The sequence below is a fragment of the Mirounga leonina genome, unplaced genomic scaffold (genome assembly GCF_011800145.1).
Source record: "Mirounga leonina isolate KUSES-001 unplaced genomic scaffold, KU_Mleo_1.0 Mir_93, whole genome shotgun sequence".
Taxonomy (NCBI): Eukaryota; Metazoa; Chordata; class Mammalia; order Carnivora; family Phocidae; genus Mirounga; species Mirounga leonina.
Window position 1 is genome coordinate 20400227 of NW_023270854.1, and position 18330 is coordinate 20418556.

The 18330-nt window shown below is 41.7% G+C and overlaps 1 protein-coding gene across 1 annotated transcript in view; it reads left to right on the plus strand.

Moving 5' to 3' along the window:
* The window catches only part of MBD2 (methyl-CpG binding domain protein 2), a 67140-nt gene extending 50593 nt beyond the window's left edge, over positions 1–16547 (plus strand). The window contains exons 4-7 of the mRNA XM_034996194.1: positions 5605–5695; positions 7273–7453; positions 12502–12640; positions 16074–16547. Of these exons, the coding sequence (XP_034852085.1) occupies positions 5605–5695; positions 7273–7453; positions 12502–12628 (399 nt within the window). The 3' untranslated portion in view covers positions 12629–12640; positions 16074–16547. The remainder of the gene's footprint in view (positions 1–5604; positions 5696–7272; positions 7454–12501; positions 12641–16073) is intronic.
* The last annotated feature ends 1783 nt before the right edge of the window (positions 16548–18330 follow it).

Below are 18330 nucleotides of genomic sequence, written 5' to 3' on the forward strand. Positions count from 1 at the left end.
TTTCTTGGATTAAGGGGTCTCAGACTTCAGTTTCCATCCACCAAATAAAAATTTGATGTTCAATGGGGTCGATATTTGCAATTAATTCTAAGAAAGCTAATTTGCAGAGAATATATATTACATCAGTTCTTTCATTTTTATCATGTAAGCTACCCCAAATTATGTATGGTTTGATATCTTAAAACTCCATGCTAGCTTTAGTCTAAACATTACAAGCCTGGGCCTCTTATTTCTGGCCAAGGAGGCGGAAGGCATCAGCACAAACTGCCTACAATTGACAACTTACACAGTATTACTTAGTAGGCAAATGGATTAAGAGTAACTTGACAATTTTCTTGGCATTTATTGAACTTTCGTCAGCCTTTGATTTCATGAATGGAAAGGTCTGAGGCCTGTTACCTTCTTCTCTAACATAGAGCCAAATATGTAAATGCTCTTGCAGAACTGTTATTGTTAAGATCAGGACCATTTAATCACACTGACCTGAGTTTTAATTCTAGCTGCACCACTGACTAGTTATGCAACCTTTGGTAAGTGACTGTACGTGGGACTAATAATGTCTTCTTCAAAATGCTGTAGGAAAGATTAACTGGATTTCTGTACATAAAGCACTGAGCACAGTGCCAGGCCTCTGGAAAGGGCTTGGTGGGTAAGTGGTAGGTTGTCCTCTTCCTCCTCCTCTTTCCCACCAAGAGAATGTGACTGGGCATCAGCAGAACTTTGGGTCAGCCCTTTCTCTATTTATGCCTAAACATTTTGGTATGCTCTTAAATATACTTTGACACATGCCTTCCTGCAGTGAAGAAGAGAAAGGCAAATATCTTCCTTCAGTCCTCTGCAAGGACAGAATAGAATAATATATTTTTTTACTCTTCTGGTATAATCAGGAATAAAACTCAGAGATCTTGGTGATCAGTATACACCAGCCCTATGTGTGCACTACCATTCTTTCAACACAAACCAAACCAGTCTTTCTCAAACTGAGATCCCTGAGCCTGCATCAGAATCACCTAAGACACATGTAAAATAAATAAATAAATCTGGCACCATAACCCAGACCTACTGAACAGAATCCCTAGGGCTGAGACCTTGGGATATACATTTAAAATAAGCCACTGTGGTTATTCCTCTGCATGGGAACACTTAGAAATTCTGACCAGTACTCTCTGTCTCCCCTCCTTGCCTGCTTAAGCGATTTCCTTGGCTTGCAGTAGTCTTTGCTGCTTTGTAGAATTCTTACACATTTTTTTCAAGAGCTACGTCTTCCTGAAAGCCTTCCCAGATTCTCCCAAATTGAAGTTAATTTTGTATCTTTACTGTTGTGGTTGTCATAGTCTACCTTGTAGCGTTTTCCTAGTTCCCACCAAACAGTAAGCTCCAAGAGGGCAGCAATTGCGTTATCCTAGTAACTATCCCCAGTGCCTAGCAAAATACTTCACATATAATGGGCACTAAAAGAATATTTATTGAATTTGGATCGATCCTCTAATTACTTTTTTCCAGTAAACCGTCTTGTTCTGACTTCCACAGAAGAGCACAAATTCCTTCATGGTACATATTATCAAGCCTGGGGTGTTGGAGGACAGTACTAATCAACATAACTATCCCAGGTTCCCAGTGCATCAAAACAGGGATGTGTGGTTGTGAGCAGTTGCTTTGCAATCCCTGTTTCTTCCTCATACTCTTCTTTGGATATCCTCTGGAAGACAAGTTGAACAAACCCCCAAAGTCCCAGTTAAATCCATAGCAATTAAGAGAAGAAAATGCTACTATAGTTGTATCTGGGTTGGTTTTATTTTCAGAAAACAGATTGATCATCTCACTAAAGAAGCAGCTTTCATAACACACTATCCTTTGTCCCCGGGGACTCTGAGATAGATGAAGTACACGCATCCTTGCTTCTACTGATGGCATACAGGTACTTCCTACATCCATGTGAGGAGCAAAGGTGTGGAGATGAACTCCAGTGTCCAGTAAGGTGGTTCCTCCAGGGCCGTGCCACCCCGTCACTAATATTTTAGACACTGTTGTGGTTTTGGATGACCTTTAATCCCAGCTTCTGCTTCTCCATCAGCTAGTCAACTGGATAAGGCATTGCTCAGATTTTTGGCAATATAACGTGATGCTCCCAAACTGGAGCTATCCAATTTTCTTGTGTGCTAGAGGGTGACCAAAAAAATCAACAACAAGGTATTAGAGGCACCTGGAGGGTCTAATTAGTGGGGACTAGAAAGAAATAGAATAACTGAGGGTGATGGCACATTTTGGGATTTTCTCCAAATATTAAATCGCTGCTCCTTAAAAGTGTTACATTGATTATTTGGCCTCACACCAGGCAGCAGGGTTACGCTGAGAATGTCATTGGATTTCGCAGGTGAAATCAGATTTTCAGTGGGTAGGTTAGGATTTATGAAAGCCGTAGTGCTTCTGAAGGTGTGATGGAAGAGACTGGATAGCTACGGTAGAGGGAGACTCCTTACAAATTTAGGGAAAACTCATCTTATCTTTTTCTTTCTTTTTTTTTTTTGTCTTTAGACTTTTAATGGCTGGAGAAGTAATGTAAAAGAACTCCAGATGGCCACAATTTGTCACCTAGTAAAAACATGGAATTCATAAATGAGCAGATCAGGAAAGTTTAAATTTAGGCAGAGGAAGACTTCTCCCCTCCCTGTACCTCTCCACAGCATGCAGGGTTATAAAATGATCAGAGATAAAGAGAAAAGGTCATTGAATTTGGTGAGAGGAGCTGACTGCCTCCTAGGGTAAATTTGGTGAAAATTTATGAGGAAAGGGATGCGGTAATCAAGTCGATATGGGCCTGGGGGATGGAGTCAGTGCATATTGGTCATTCCTTGAGGAACTGGCTTGGAAAATAAAGAAAATGGTGATTGGAGCAGCTGGATGAAGTTCTTATTTATTAAAAAAACAGAGAACAATTGTAGTACCCCAAAGAATTCCCTTGTGCTGACCCTTTGTAGTCAGACTCTCCCTCCACCCCTAATCCCTGGCAACTATCCTTATAGTTTTTTTCTTCCTCAGAATATCATATAAATGGAATCATACAGTATGTAAAAGACCAGCTTCTTTCACTTGGCATAATGCCTATGTCAATTTAAAAAATATTTTAAAATGCAAAGAAGCCCCTGGCCCCCAAACAAACAAACAAAACAGGTGGGGCCTGAGAAGATGAATGTAGGGAAGGTGAGTTAGGAACATACGGATTTGTAAACAGACATTTATCTCATGAAGACTTTCAGTTCTCATGAAAATTGGGTGAGCTGATCAGTGTTGAATGAGTGGTGGGAAGGATGGAGAGTGCTAGTGACCTGACCATGCGTCATCTTTGATCAGACTAGCCTTTTCTTCCTTCTCTGGCCTTTCCCACATCCCCCATCTCCTCTGGGGAGCGTGAGTGGGGGTAGAAATACACATTCAACATACACACACGTAAATCCATGTATCTCCATTTTCATGGCGGAAGCATTTCATTTATAGAGAAGTCATGGGCGCATACCTGATTCAACTTCAGACTTAGTTGAGGGTTGTCAGATGGCATGTGATGACACCAGGACTTGTAATCTAGAGCCGTACACTCGTTTCTCAGTCCAAGGTTTATTTTGCAAATTTTTCCTTTCTAAATTTTGTATCATTTTCCTTTGAATTAATAGGAATTTAAAAATTGAGAGTGAAAAATTATAGAATGTAAAAAATTGAACTTCTGATATCTAGAATTGGAATTTTATGTAAAATATTAGTAACTAGTAATATCTGTACATAACTGCTATACTTTGTCTTTTGGTAGTGTTGATTTATTTTGCAAATTAAGTTATAATTTTATTATAAAAGCACTTACTAATCTCATACTCATTGATTCTTCTGGATACTTTTTCCTTTTTCATTAGGAATTAACTGGCATTTGTTTTCCTTGTTTTTTTCCTTGGTGTGATAATCAATGCATAGGTGATACCATTTCCCACAAAAAGGAAATAGCAGGTGGGGTTTCTTGGGACATTTATCACATTTATCAACTATTACCTTCACCTAACTATTTTTCACCCATGATGATTAATGTATTCATGTCCTCATATATGTTGACCACATATTCTGCTGATGACATAATTTATAGGGAGATGTAAGGGGTTGTCATCATGTACCAAAGGTCTTCAAAAGAGAGTGAAGCATTCTATTGCAGGTTACTCTTGGTGCTAGCATGGGAGTTATTAGAGATCCAACATATTACTCTTCTGCCATAAAGAGATTTTATTGTATCTTGCATTTGTCTGGAGGGCAATTACCTGGTACTTTTCATATATCTAGAAGTCAGAATATAAGCCCTCAGAGTGGTCAAAATTTGCTAAAAGTAAATATCTAAACCTTGTGCCTACTCCATGACAGGTGCTTTACATATATTGCTTTATTAGACTCCACATTAATCTTATGTGGTCCTCATTGCTGTCACATTTTACAGAAGAGGCAATTGAAGGTTTAGACATCTAGAGCTGGGGTTTCAGCTTGGGTTTGTGTGTCCCTCAAGATCCTCACTCTGAGTCCTGTTACTCCCATATTCAGGCATTCAATATTTTTTTCAGTACCTACTTGTGACAGGCCCCAGGTATCCAGGATTAAAGACAGATATTCAGAGTCCTAAGGAATTCCTCTATCTGTTTTTTTGGGCTGCAGTACATAAGAGAGAGCCTAAAAAAGAGATACGGCTTGAAGACAAAGACACAGTATATCTCATCTAGTGCTGCATCCACAGGGCAGCTCCTAGTTGGAGCTCAGTAAATACATGTGGAACAGATGAATGACATTATTGAGACGTTAATAGTTAACTAGGAGAGAAAATGAAGTACAGAAAGGATATAAGAGCAAACAGCAGAACTGTGTTGGACCATTTAGTGTTTGACTAAGCACTTGCATTCCTCCAGTGGCCCCATGGAGTATGAGGAGCCTTCAGTGTGCCTGCTCATGCCCAGAATGGGGATGTAGGGCCGCTGAGTGACTAAGGTGACCTGGGCTCTGCACCATAGGGGGAAAGTCGCCCATGAACGGGACACCCTTTTTAAAGAACAAAGAAGTATGCAAAACATTTTAGAAACGTTTCCATTAAAACTGGCTCTTTACCCCTTAAAAGTATGCCAAAGGGCTAACCTTCAGTAGTGTGGAAAAATCACACAGGTGGAGAAGCTCTTTCCCTAATGATATTGGATAAAGGGATATTACATAATATAATTTGTTTTCTTTTCCCTGATATATTTTAACATTAAATTTTCATACCAAATGAATCTTTAAAAATTCAAGTTATATTCTTTGGGAGATACCTTAAGTATTCTGTGTAGTAGTATATGGCATATAAAAATCTGTAGTACTGGAACAATTGAGTAGATTGCATAAAATAAGAAAACATTTTTTGATTAATATCATTTGAAAGAATTACAATGTGTTGAAATAATTGATATTTGGAGTGTCATTTAGTATCTGTAAGGAAAAAAATGGAGAAATTAGGAGACTATTGAAATGATTTCAATTTCATCATTCAGCAGCATTGATGCGCTACTTTCTTGTTCCAAGTATGTATATTAACAGTGATGTTTTGCCTTACAGCTTTTCTGGGAGAAGAGGCTACAAGGACTTAGTGCATCAGATGTAACAGAACAAATTATAAAAACCATGGAACTACCTAAAGGTCTTCAAGGTATTATCCAAATCCAGTTGAGCAGTCCCTGTGTGCCAGGCTCTGTGTTAGATGCTGTGGAGTCAGAAATGATGAAGACAGGGTCTTTACTTTGGGGGATCGTATGCCTTGCTGGATGATGTCCCTTTTGTGTTTTAATAAACCCAGGGAAAACGTATCTGAAAAGCTTGTGTGTTGTAGGGATGTTTCAGATTTTTTTCTGAATGGTGGATGATGTCCCTTTTGTGTTTTAATAAACCCAGGGAAAATGTATCTGAAAAGCTTGTGTGTTGTAGGGATGTTTCAGGTTTTTTTCTGTTTAAAAATTTTGGCTTTAGGTTGGGTTCATCATATAAATTAACCCGTGTGCTGCTTTTAGAACCACATGCAGCTGAGTGGTGCAGCTGAGTGGCAGAGTTTCTCAAGCTCCCCGCTCAGAGCAGCGTCTGGCTTGAGCACTTGCTCTTTCACTCTTCGTCTTAGCGAAAGGACAGCCAGCAACTCTTTTGCCTCTCCCTGCACAAACTGCTGTGGCCTGTAGCTGTGGGAACAGGTGCACCTTGGTCCAGTAACAGTAGCAAGTGGGGTCTGGGGTGTAGAACTCAGTTACCTAGGGTGCCTGTCATGTCACATGTTAATTCCAATTCCAGAGCAGCATTGTTTCTCAAGCATTAGAACTTCAGCTTCTAAATGTTGGTAGTGTGGATTGCTCAAAAATTCTCCTTCATGGTTAGAACATGGTGTCATCCCTCTGCGTTCTTGAGAAGTATTGCTTTAACTGGTTTAGTAAGTTTAGGACTTTAAGCAATGCATTTAAATGTGGTCATGTTGCCAGTCTCCTACAAGTAGTCAAGGTGTGCCATTATTAATTCTATTAACTTGGATTTTTGTTTGGTATTTGAAAAAGATGTGAAAGCTGCAGGTAGAGCATGCCTGCATCGGCTTTTCCTTTGAAGTCCCAAAACAAAGAAAAGTGTTGAGATACTGCTAGAAATTAATGTTAAAACCTACAAGAGAAACTATGCTGGGACTCCGGGGATCCATTAATAGGGAAACTTGGGTATAATGTGACTTTAGAACGCATTTAGATCATTAAAATAATTGAGCTTGCTTGAGGAGATGTAGCCAACTTTAAAAAAGTTTCGTACCTTGGAAAATGTATTTTGAAGTTGTGTTAAAGTTTTATTAAAATGCTCAGCCATTTTGTTACTATTTTTTTCTTTGGCGGGGGGAGGGGCAGAGGGAGAGAGAGTGAAGCGGTCTCTGTGCCGGGCTCTCGGAGCCCATATGGGGCTCCATCCCACGACCCTGAGATCGTCACCTGAGCCGAAACTAAGAGCCAGATGCTTAAATGACTGCGCCAGCCAGGCGCCCCTTGTAACTATTTCTTTTAATGTTAATTCTTTATATAGAGTAACTATGTATAGAATAACTATGAAGTAGATCCGATATTATCCTTTACTTCTTTGGCTTGTGTCAGTTTAAAATATATGATCCCAAACAAACATAAAAATATCAGTTGTTTTAGGTTACACAAGATTTGCTCAGCCCATCCTGAAATTTCCTAAAATTTAGCTGGTGTGTATTTCTACTTGCAGGAGTTGGTCCAGGTAGTAATGACGAGACCCTCTTATCTGCTGTTGCCAGCGCTCTGCACACAAGCTCTGCACCAATCACAGGGCAGGTTTCCTCGGCCGCTGTGGAAAAGAACCCAGCTGTTTGGCTGAACACCTCTCAACCCCTCTGCAAGGCTTTCATTGTCACAGACGAAGACATTAGGTAAGGCGGTTAAACAGAACTTCAAAAACCTGTTCATTCCATCGGATACGTTGTATAATGCCTCTTCCTTTCTGTGCCACATCTAGTAAGTGACGCATCAGTCAGTAAGTTACACTTTTTTTTTTTTTTAACAGATCTTTTGTGAAATTAACGGAAGGTGATATAGAACATTTAAAACAGATACATGCGGGGCGCCTGGGTGGCTCAGTCGGTTAAGCTGCCTTCGGCTCAGGTCATGATCCCAGGGTCCTGGGATCGAGCCCCGCATCGGGCTCCCTGCTCGGCGGGAAGCCTGCTTCTCCCTCTCCCACTCCCCCTGCTTGTGTTCCCTCTCTGGCTGTATCTCTCTCTCTGTCAAAATAAATAAATAAAATCTTAAAAAAAAAAAATAAAAATCTAGGGGCACCTGGGTGGCTCAGTCGTTGAGCGTCTGCCTTCGGCTCAGGTCATGATCCCAGGGTCCTGGGATGGAGTCCCACATCGGGCTCCCTCCTCGAGGGGAAGCCTGCTTCTCCCACTCCCACTCCCCCTGCTTGTGTTCCCTCTCTCGCTGTGTCTCTCTCTGTCAAATACATAAATAAAATCTTAAAAAAAAAAAAAAAACAGATACATGCTTGGAAAAAGGTGGAGGTATCACGGTCGTATCCGAGGGACCCGTCAGTTGTACTCTGTCCACATTGTTACTGAGTGTCTTTAGGCTTTGGAGTTCTGCCTTTCGCTCTAAAGAATCCCTTCATTCAGTGATGCCTTTTGTGACTGCTTCCTGCGTTGGTGTGTCTGCAAACCGGCCTCTCTTTAAAGCAGATCGCAACCATGCTGTTTTAAGCTGGGTTGTGTTTTTAGAGTTCAGTTTGCTTATCTCGATTACGTTTACTCTCTTAAGCTCAGTTTAGAGATTTATTTATCTCTGCTTCATCTTGTTTTAAGTAAAGGTTTAAGGTGGCTTCAAAGACACACACACACGAGCCAGACGAGAAGCAAAAAGCAAAGATCAGGCAAAGGGTAAAGCATAAAGCAATAAAGCAGAGTCAGGAGTGAGGAGGGGACACAAGCTACACCTCTTAACATCTTTTGCTTTCTAAGACTGGGCCACAGATTTGGTTTTTACAACTCAGATTGATAATGCCTGGAAAAATATAAGCAAACCGTTGCTCGAAAGAAGCAAACTATTTCAGATATTAAGACCAGAAAGAAATTCTTATATGGGATTAATGAACTTGAGTATCATTGCCTTATAATGAGACTGTAGTGTATTGTATTTTCTTTAAAAATAGGACAGGGTGGGCGCCTGGGTGGCTCAGTTGGTTGAGCGACTGCCTTCGGCTCAGGTCATGATCCTGGAGTCCCGGGATCGAGTCCCGCATCGGGCTCCCTGCTCGGCAGGGAGTCTGCTTCTCCCTCTGACCCTCCTCCCTCTCATGCTCTCTGTCTCTCATTCTCTCTCTCGCAAATAAATAAAATCTTAAAAAAAAAATAAATAAATAAAAATAGGACAGGGTGTATACTTCACTATTTCTACCCTTGAATGTTAAATCAGGTTTTAGTGGAGTATTATTCCTAGACAAAACCAGCAGGTGGCACTTTTGAATCATATAATTTAAAAATATGTTTTATATTTGTATTTTTTTTCTAAATCCATAAAAAGTTGGCATGAAAATGTTTTTAAATGAATGAGTCTAGCTAGGTTTGTAATTGGAAAGCCCTTCCTGGGTTTTAAAGTAGTTCCTTTCGCAAAGATGCAACATGGCTCAAAGTTGTATTCATGTGTATTGATTGTATGGAATTCATGATCAGCTTTATTTTTAAGGAAAAAACGTAAAATCAAGGGGAGGAATCAGCTTGCTCTTTGGCTTATTCTTACCCTCGAGGAAGGATATTCCTCCGGAGACAAGTTCTTACCTGTCTTGGAATGGACACCCAGTTAATCAGCAGGGGGTCTGCCAGGTCATCGTGGGTGTTGACTGAGGGCCTCTGTGATGTCATGGGAATGCTGATGGCTTCAGCAGCAGATCTTTTGATAGTAGAGGAAAATATCTCAGAGCCAGATCTGCATGATTTCCTTTTAGGGTAAACTTGTTTAACAAATTGTCCGTTTGATTTAATTGTCATAACAGAAATTATTAAGCCAACATTTCTTGTTGAATTAGTGCAGGTTCAAAATAAAAATCACTGCAAATGGAATTGTTACCCTTTCTGTAATTGTGCAGCCAATATTCTGTTTATATTAAACCTTTAACTAAAGATCTCAATATTAAGTATATATATTTTTCAGCATATTTGATAATATTTTCATCCATGGATGTATTTGGGGTATTTTAAAGTAGTCTCCATGCCCAGCATGGAGCCCAAGGCAGGGCTTGGACTCATGACCCTGAGATCAAGATCTGAGCTGAGATGGGAGTCAGGCTCTTAACAGACTGAGCCACATAGGCACCCCCTGTATTTGTTTTTGTTTTTTAGATTTATTTATTTTGGAGAGAGAGAGAAAGCGTGCACACACACTTGTGCGTGCACAAGCAAATGGGAGGGGTAGAGGGTGAGGGAGAGAATCCCGAGCAGACTCCCTGCTGAGCTGGGAGCCAGAGGTGGGGCTCAATCTCACAACCCAAGATCAAGACCTGAGCTGAAATTAAGAGTCCATCTGAGCCACCCAGGTGCCCCTAATACTGCCCCTCAGTATTCCCTCTTGTGTCTCTTATTTTTAATACAGGTAACAAGTTCTCACAAACTTAACAGCCTAAAGCAACACCCAACCACTCACAGTTCCATAGGCCAGAAGCCTGGGCCAGACACCACCGGATTCTTTTCCCAGGGTCTTAACAAGACTGAAACCAAAGTGTTGGTTGGACTGCATTCCCTTCTGGAGCATAGGGTCCTCTTTAAAGCTCTTTTGATTGTTGCAGAATTCGTTTCCTTTTAGTTGTAGGACTGGGGCCTCTGGGTATCTTGCTGGATGTGGGATAGGGCGGTTCCCGGCCTTTAGAGGCGGATAGCAGTTCTTTGCCCTGAAGTCCCCTCTACATTCCCTCTCCAACATCTTTCAGGGAGGACATAGCCCCTTTTAAGAGTTTTTCTTATTAGGTCAGGGTCTCTGGGGTAATCTCTTTTGATTAACTCAAGGTCCATTGATCAGTAACCTTGTCATGGAGGGACCTCCCAGCCCATTCACAAGTTCTGCCTGCTCTTGAGGGGAGGGAATTATACAGGAGTCTATCCAGGGCCAGGGACTATGTTAGAATTCTGCCTGCCCCGATGGGCAAATGCTTTAATTTCAGGTTCCATAAGTATGGGAAGTAGTGCTCAAGACAAAAGAGAATCAAGGCAAACTTTAGAGTTTTAGGACATGCCTCTCCAGCCAAAAGCACCATTTGCTCTACTTTTTTCCTAACGGGATTACTCTAGGGCACTTGTGCAGATTCTCATACTCTCTTATCAGGAGTGAGATTGCTCATGAGACTGATATGCCATTTGTCATAAACCTTGAGTCATGAGGCCAGAGGCAAGACTAACTATGTAAGAAATAAACAATGTGTGCTTGACCCTGGTCCAGCTACATGAAAATATGTTCATCTCTAGGTTCTTTTAATATGACAGAGGCCAGACTACTCCGTGACAGCCCCCCTCTTTGTGAAAATTCAGTTAAAGAGTGGAAGCCCTATACCTTTTAACTCCTTGTGCTGTTTTTGGACTTTGGTAAAGACATGGAAAGTTTTTGTGGCTATACAACTTATGTTAGCTTCTCACCTTGGATATAGTCTCATGAGATAGATCAGCTGGAATCTAGGAAATGTAAATTTACAAGTGGTTGAGGACACAAAAAGTACATACTCAGTGAATCAGCATCGACTTCCAGAATGTTGCCCTCCTGCCGTTCCACGTTCCCAGGTTCGAGATAGTGCTGCGCTGTTTTCCTCAATATCGATAGAGAAAATGACTTTTTTTCCCACTGTGGAGCCCTCAGTATTCCCTCTTGTGTCTCTTATTTGTCACTGGGCTGTTCCATTTCCCACTCTACATCCATCCTACCCACCTTTCCTCTGGTCTCAAGAGGTGATTTGTCCCACTTTCTAGTCAGGGCTAACCCTTCCACTTGTACCTTTGCTTCTCTCCCTTTCTTGTTTTTATCTAAGACTCTTACTTTCCAGTGTTCTCCCTTCTCTTGTGTTTCTTCTTGGCCTCCCCCCTTGGCTCTGGATATGAATTGCTATTTACCGTCTTGGCTCATTAGAACTATTTTAGAAATCCCTCTCTTGTACTGTCCGGGAGCGACTCTGAATTTTTTTCTGATTTTAAACTTAAAGTACATACCAGTAGACTTTTTTTCCTGTGCTTTGTTTCCCATCAAATGGTTCAGAACCCCCCCTTTTTTTTTTAATGACTTGGCAGTATTAACTTTCACTTTTGAGTTTCCACTGCAGTCCCCAAGACAGAGAGAAACTTGTGGCATGTTCTTAACTACTCTGCTCATCTCAAAGAGATGCTGTTCAGTTTCTCTCCTTGGTACATAGGATCATGTGGTCTTGGCTTCTTCAGGATGGCTGGCTGCCAGCACGACTGGGAACCTGGGAGAGAGCTCCGTCTGTCTTTCCCCAACATAGCCATAGAATGCCAAACTCAATCATGCCCCCACTTCCTCCATCTCTCTGCTTCGTTGAAAAAAATCTCTTCTTTATTTTCCATATAACTTCTTTCTTTTATCCCTGCTTTCAAGTTATTTCTAATATCCTTTATAGCAATAACCCCAAATCTTCACGTACTTGAAATTTTTGAAGTTGAAGAAAAAGTCACTGAAATAAATCTACTCCTACCAGAATTCTCTGAGAGGTGTGGGATACCTGCCTGTCTGAACATTCCTGTTTGTGGCAAGGCTCACCTCTGGTGCAGTTTGGTTTTGTGGGCAAAGGAGAAAGTCTTGCAAAGTCTAAGGAGAAGGAAATGTATTCTTCTCAGGAATTTTCATGATTTTGAACTAAAGATAGACTGTAGTACCAGCTGCATGCTTCCGTTACTTGCCAGATTATCAGTGTGTGTTTACTCTGTTGTAAAAGGAAACAGGAGGAGCGAGTACAGCAAGTACGCAAAAAATTGGAAGAAGCACTGATGGCAGACATCTTGTCGCGAGCTGCTGATACGGAAGAGATGGATCTGGAAATGGACAGTGGAGATGAAGCCTAAGAATATGATCAGGTAAACTGAGAGCAGAGAGAGAGAGACTTGCAACTGAAGGTGCTTTATTTTCTTGCTTTTGCCCTTGGTAGCCTGCCTCAGCAGAATATAAAATCGCTTCTCCGCTGAAGAGCTGGGTGGGTACTGTTGTTTGGTTTCCTCTCTATTTGAGAATCCTGTCCTTTTGTCCTCCTGATGTGAAGACATTCACAGCCCTGCAGCCACTTGCAAGGGATCTAACCTCCTTCTTCAGTGCCAGGTGGAAAACCTGCAAGGTGTCCTTAGAAGCAATCAGGGGAAGAGAAAAAGGACTCTGCCAGGTAGGAGGCAGTGGCTGCAGGGGATGAAGGTGCCTGTCATCCCCACCACGCTGTCTTTCTGGCGTCTGTTGTCCCCTCTTTAAAGTTACGACTGTAAAGTAGGCAAAGTCCCTTTCTTTTTCTAGGTTCTCTCTAGCACAGGCTTGATGCAGAAAGAATGGGAAGGGCATTTTATAAGTAAATAAATACTTTACCTTACCACATACAAACTTGGACCCTATTGTGAACTCACATGAGTGTCATAGGCTCTGTCCTGATGGCTATATTTTCTCTTTAGGTGGTTGTGGTCAAGTCCCCAAGGGCTCGTGCAGCACCTTGCTTTCCAACTGCCGTCCTGCTTTGTTTTGGCGGGTCTTGTCTTACTGGGTGCCCCCCATAAGCCGATTATTTATTTGCGTCCTTTGAAGCCAAAACTGAGGGGCGTCAGGAAGAGAAAGAGAAATAGAGAACGAACAGAGTGAGTTAGAGTCCTAACTCCTAGTTGTTTTGGAACCTGTCCTCCCTGTCCCTTTCAGTCTGGGGACCTGCCCCTCATCCCACTAGTCATTCTTGCATTCAGTGCTCGTCCTGGGAACACAGTGGTGGCCACGGTCACACAGCCCCTGTGCTCACAGAACTTACCGTATAGTTGTATTGACCAGATGCTCACATAGCTCCATAATTGCCAACTGTGATAAGTGCTACAAAGGAAGAGCAGAAGTGCCCGGAGAGGGGAGCTGATATGATGTGAAGGGTGACCAGAGCCTCTCTGAGGAGGTGACATTTAGGTTGAGCCTCGGGGGCAAGCAGCAGTAGGCCAAAGTTTGGGTAAAAAGCCCATCAAAAGAAACAACAAGGAGAAGTTGCTGCCTTTAGGGAACAAAGAAGAGATCTTCACAGTTGGAATGTAATCTGGGGAGGGTTGGAAGAAAATGTGGAGAGGTAAATCTAATCATGCTGAGCCTTGTGGGTTACTGGTTAACTTCAAAGCCAGAGGGAATCCACTGAAGGCTGAGGAAGGTGATCAGATGTGCTTATTTATAAGATCTGGCGGCTGCCCCCTGAGACAGAGGATGGGGGCAGGGAGAGCCTGGAAGCGGGGTGACCAGTGAGGAGGTGGTTGTAGTTTGGCAGCGAGAGGGACAGTGGCTTCACGGGGGTGTTGGCAGTGAGTGCAGAGAAAAGGAGGTAAAGCAAAGGTCCATTGGAGATGTATTTGGAGATAGAATCAAGTTGATCAGGTGACTGATTAGAAGTGACGGAGAGAGTGGCCGGGATGACTCCAGTTTTTCACTGGAGCCACGGAGGGGACGGCCAGGGGCCTCTTTGATACAGGCACGGACGGGGTACTGTGTGCGGGAGGCTGAGTTCATGGTTCACACAACCATCCCTTCCCATCAGTGCCTTTGTGGGGTTCAGGGAGCGACTCATGCCGCAGGGATAAGAAACCAGGTAATAATTTGAATGCCTCACATTATATATTCAGTAACAGCATCACCATTTGGTGACCATTTCCTGAACACACAGAACTGTTGGAATCCAGTTCAGTGCTATTTTAAGGTTTTTTTTCCCCCTTATTGAGCACAGGAAGGCGCCATGTTGATCTCGAATCTTGGTTTCTACTCTGGCAAGGGTGTGTTTTATGGGCTCTGACGAGTGTGCTTGCTATGTGCCCAGTCCTTCAGGGGGAAGCCTGAAACATGTTTCTTCAGTCTGAGGGCTTCAGCCACACTGTCCCTGGGGCGCGGGGTGGCCATCGGGGTGGCTGTGTCTGCTGCCGCGGAAGTGACTCTAGGAAGGCTCTCCTCTTTTTAGAGCTTTTTAGCTTTTTGTTGTTTCTCAGACTTTTCTCCTGAAAACAGTTTAAGATAATCAAGGATCATCTAACTGAGGTTTCACTAGACCCTTGCTTACTTCACAGATTGCTTTGCAGATGGATATCAAGGCAGCGCCCTAATTTATGTGAGCAAGCCTGGGTTTCAGGGACTAGGCACTTTGCTCATATAAAAGCTGGCATTGCTCACTGCCTGGCACAAATGTGGTTACTGGTGGGAACAAACTAACTAACATGGAGCAATTAGAGTTTTAATATATACTTAAAATAGCCATTATTTTGGCATGTTGGGTAGAGAGAGATTCATAGTATGTGTATCACATTCTAAACTTGAGAATGGTATTGTTAGACCAGGCTAGTAGACTTGAAGGTTGTGGAAGAATTAGAAGCACTTCTTAGTTATCAAAATTAAATTTGCCTAATTGACTCATTTAGCCCCCTTTACACCTAAAGTCTAAACCAGAGCACTGCCGTTTGACTTAAGTGTTCATAATAACCTGTAGAATAGACAGGACTTGGCTTGACCGAAGGGTAGGCCATGGCTGACTTCACATGGCTAGTGAGAGATGGAACTGAAACCATGTAGTTCCGTTTGGGTCTGTCAGCCTCATCATGCCACGGCTCTCTCACACGTTCCTCATTAGCAGCGTGGGCCTTGATTTATTTATGTATGTCCTCAATAACAGGTTGAGATTTACTGTGTTAGTTAAAATTTTACAATCATAGAGGGGTACCCAGGTTATCAAAATTTTAAGAGTGCTTGCAAGAAGAAAACTGTAAAAACAAAGGTGTCAAAATATTTAGCTGCAAATGAGATACAGGATCAGAGATATAAATAGTTCTGTCTGCAGTTGCACGGTATCGCTTCAGCCAGGTTCAATAATGAGAAAGCTTCAGTGCCTGTCTGTCACTCATAAATGCTCCGAAGTAAAATAAATCGTGGTTAGTAGATGTTTTTCTAAATTTTCTCAAAAATGCTTGGATTTGTCTGTCTATTATCGTTTTCTTTTTTTATTTGTATGCCCTATGATTTCTCTTTTTGTACAGGTTTAATTATAGATAGAAGATATTTGTGTTAGCATACAAAGCTGTACGTACGATTTCTCTGAAAATGAAATGAGTATAAATTTATTATTAAAGCACTTGAAATAATGAGGGGATATGTTGAACTTTTTTTTTATGTACAAAGTGCTGTAACTAAATGTTAAGGCTTTAAAAATGTGGTTCTAAGTAAAATTAAGCTTCTAACTACTTTTTAAAGTTCTGCTGACCTCACCTGAGAAATCATCACATTACTTAAGTTTGTTTGTTTTCCTTACAGGTAACTTTCGACCAACTTTCCCCAAGAGCAAATTTCTAGAATTGAACAAAAGCGTTTCCACTGGGTTTTGCCTGTAAGAAAAAAATGTACCCGAGCACATAGAGCTTTTTAATAGCGCTAACCAATGCCTTTTTAGATGTATTTTTGATGTATATATCTATTATTCAAAAAATGATGTTTATTTTGAGTCCTAGGACTTAAAATGAGACTTTTGTAATATCAAGCAGGACCCTTAAGATGAAGCTGAGCTTTTGATGCCAGGTGCAATCTACTGGAAATGTAGCACTTAACGTGAAATATTTGTTTTCCCCCCTGTTTTAATATGAACCGATCAGGAGTACCAAATAAATCTCCCAATTAAAGATTATTGTGACTTCACTGTATATAAACAGATTTTTATACTTTATTGAAAGAGGACACCTGTACATTCTTCCATCATCACTGTAAAGACAAATAAATGATTATATTCACAGACTGATTGGAACTCTTTCTGTTAAAGAGCACACATAATAAATAGCCACACCCCCCACTCCCGCCCCCTCCCCCTACCCTCCCCCCAGGATTCCTGATTTACAGTCAGCTGTGATCCCTGGGCCTTAGGTTTCAAATGGAGGTGGTGGAGAATAGCTCATCCATTTGCAATTCGCCTCCGGAAAGCGAATTCTAAGGTGCCATCTAGCATGTGTGATGTTTTTTTTCCTTGCCCGTGACTAGTACTTTTGTTAGTTTTATAAAAATAAAGCGTTTTCTTCCCTTGGGCATGAGTGAGGTACATAAGTACCCTTCAGATGGTACTGGAAGGTCCATGTCTGTCATTTTTTTCTAGGACACTTCGCATTTTCTAATGTCCACTGGCCCTATTGAGTTAACAGGTGCAGCTTAGACCCTTTGCCACAGAAAGAGGCAGCTTTCTAGACAGAGTTGCTTCATGAGCCAGATTGTAATACTTTACTAATCAGTACCCGACCCCCACAGTATTAACGTTTTGTTGTCGTTACTGAAACTCTTAAGTGTAACTTCATTCCCACTTAAATTCCTTGATACCTAATGACTAAAACTGGCACAACATTATTAAATGAGTTTTAAAATCAAAACATACTTAAGTTAATCTGATGCCAAGGAAAGGAGGGGGAGTGTTCATAAGCAAATTTAAACACATTTTGAGAAATAATATCTTTCTATGGGAAGGGTTTATTTATGTACTTCTTCACTCTGAGTTCTTTTAAAATTAGACCCAGAAATGATGTGGTCACCAATGTGACCCAATTCCATGTAAATGTCACCTGTAGATTTTATTACGGCTACCTCCAGCACCCTTCCCATTCCTGAGGAAGGGAAAGAAAATAGTCAAAGCAATACAACTGGCTAGGTTGGGGCTGTTGTCTCTCTGGACCTTATGCCAAACTACGTAAATAACACCTTTTTGGAATTCCTGATTTACGTCCAACTTGGATCTTTGGGCCTTAGGCCACTAGTATCCTTAGAGTGGTCTCGCTGGCAAATGAGGTGGGGCGCTTGCAGACGATTGGCCAAGGAGGCCTGCTCTGGGCCCATCAAACTGCCCCAGCGGGGCTGGCAGTGGGAAGTTAGTATTGATTTCTTTTTAAAAACTGGTGTGACTACTTAGAATGGATGTCCAAAGGCTTTTCTTAGGCTCCCCCAAGTCCATGAGTTCTCTTTTGTAATCAGGCTTGGGGTAACTTCACCTTGGTGATCATATGTTCTTTTTACAAAGCTATCCAACCAAGATAGACATGCTTTTTTTGTAAAAGCAAAAACACAATGTACACACATATACAACTTTGATTTTTGTTCCTATATCCTTTGCTCAGGTAGAGAACAAGGTATGAAAGCCATTACATGGTGTCCAACTGGGACCATCCCATAAATCCAGGTTTTCCCAAGATACCCACAGGACGACATGTCCAGAATTAAATTCATTATCTTAGCCCCCAAATCTATCATCATCTTGCATTCCCTAACTAGGGTAAAAGCAAGTCATCTGATCCAATTGCTCAAGGCAGACACCCATGAGTGATCCCAGATGCCACTCTTTCCCTTGCCTCCACTGTCCCATCAGTCCTGTTAGAACTACTAAATGCACTTCTCACATCCATACCTCTTCTCCATTCCCGCAACCCACTGCCTTCCTACAACCTCCTTTCTCTCCTCTGGACTTTCAGTGGCTAACTTCCTCCCTTCCTTCCTTCCTTCCTTCCTTCCTTCCTTCCTTCCTTCCTTCCTTCCTTCCTTCCTT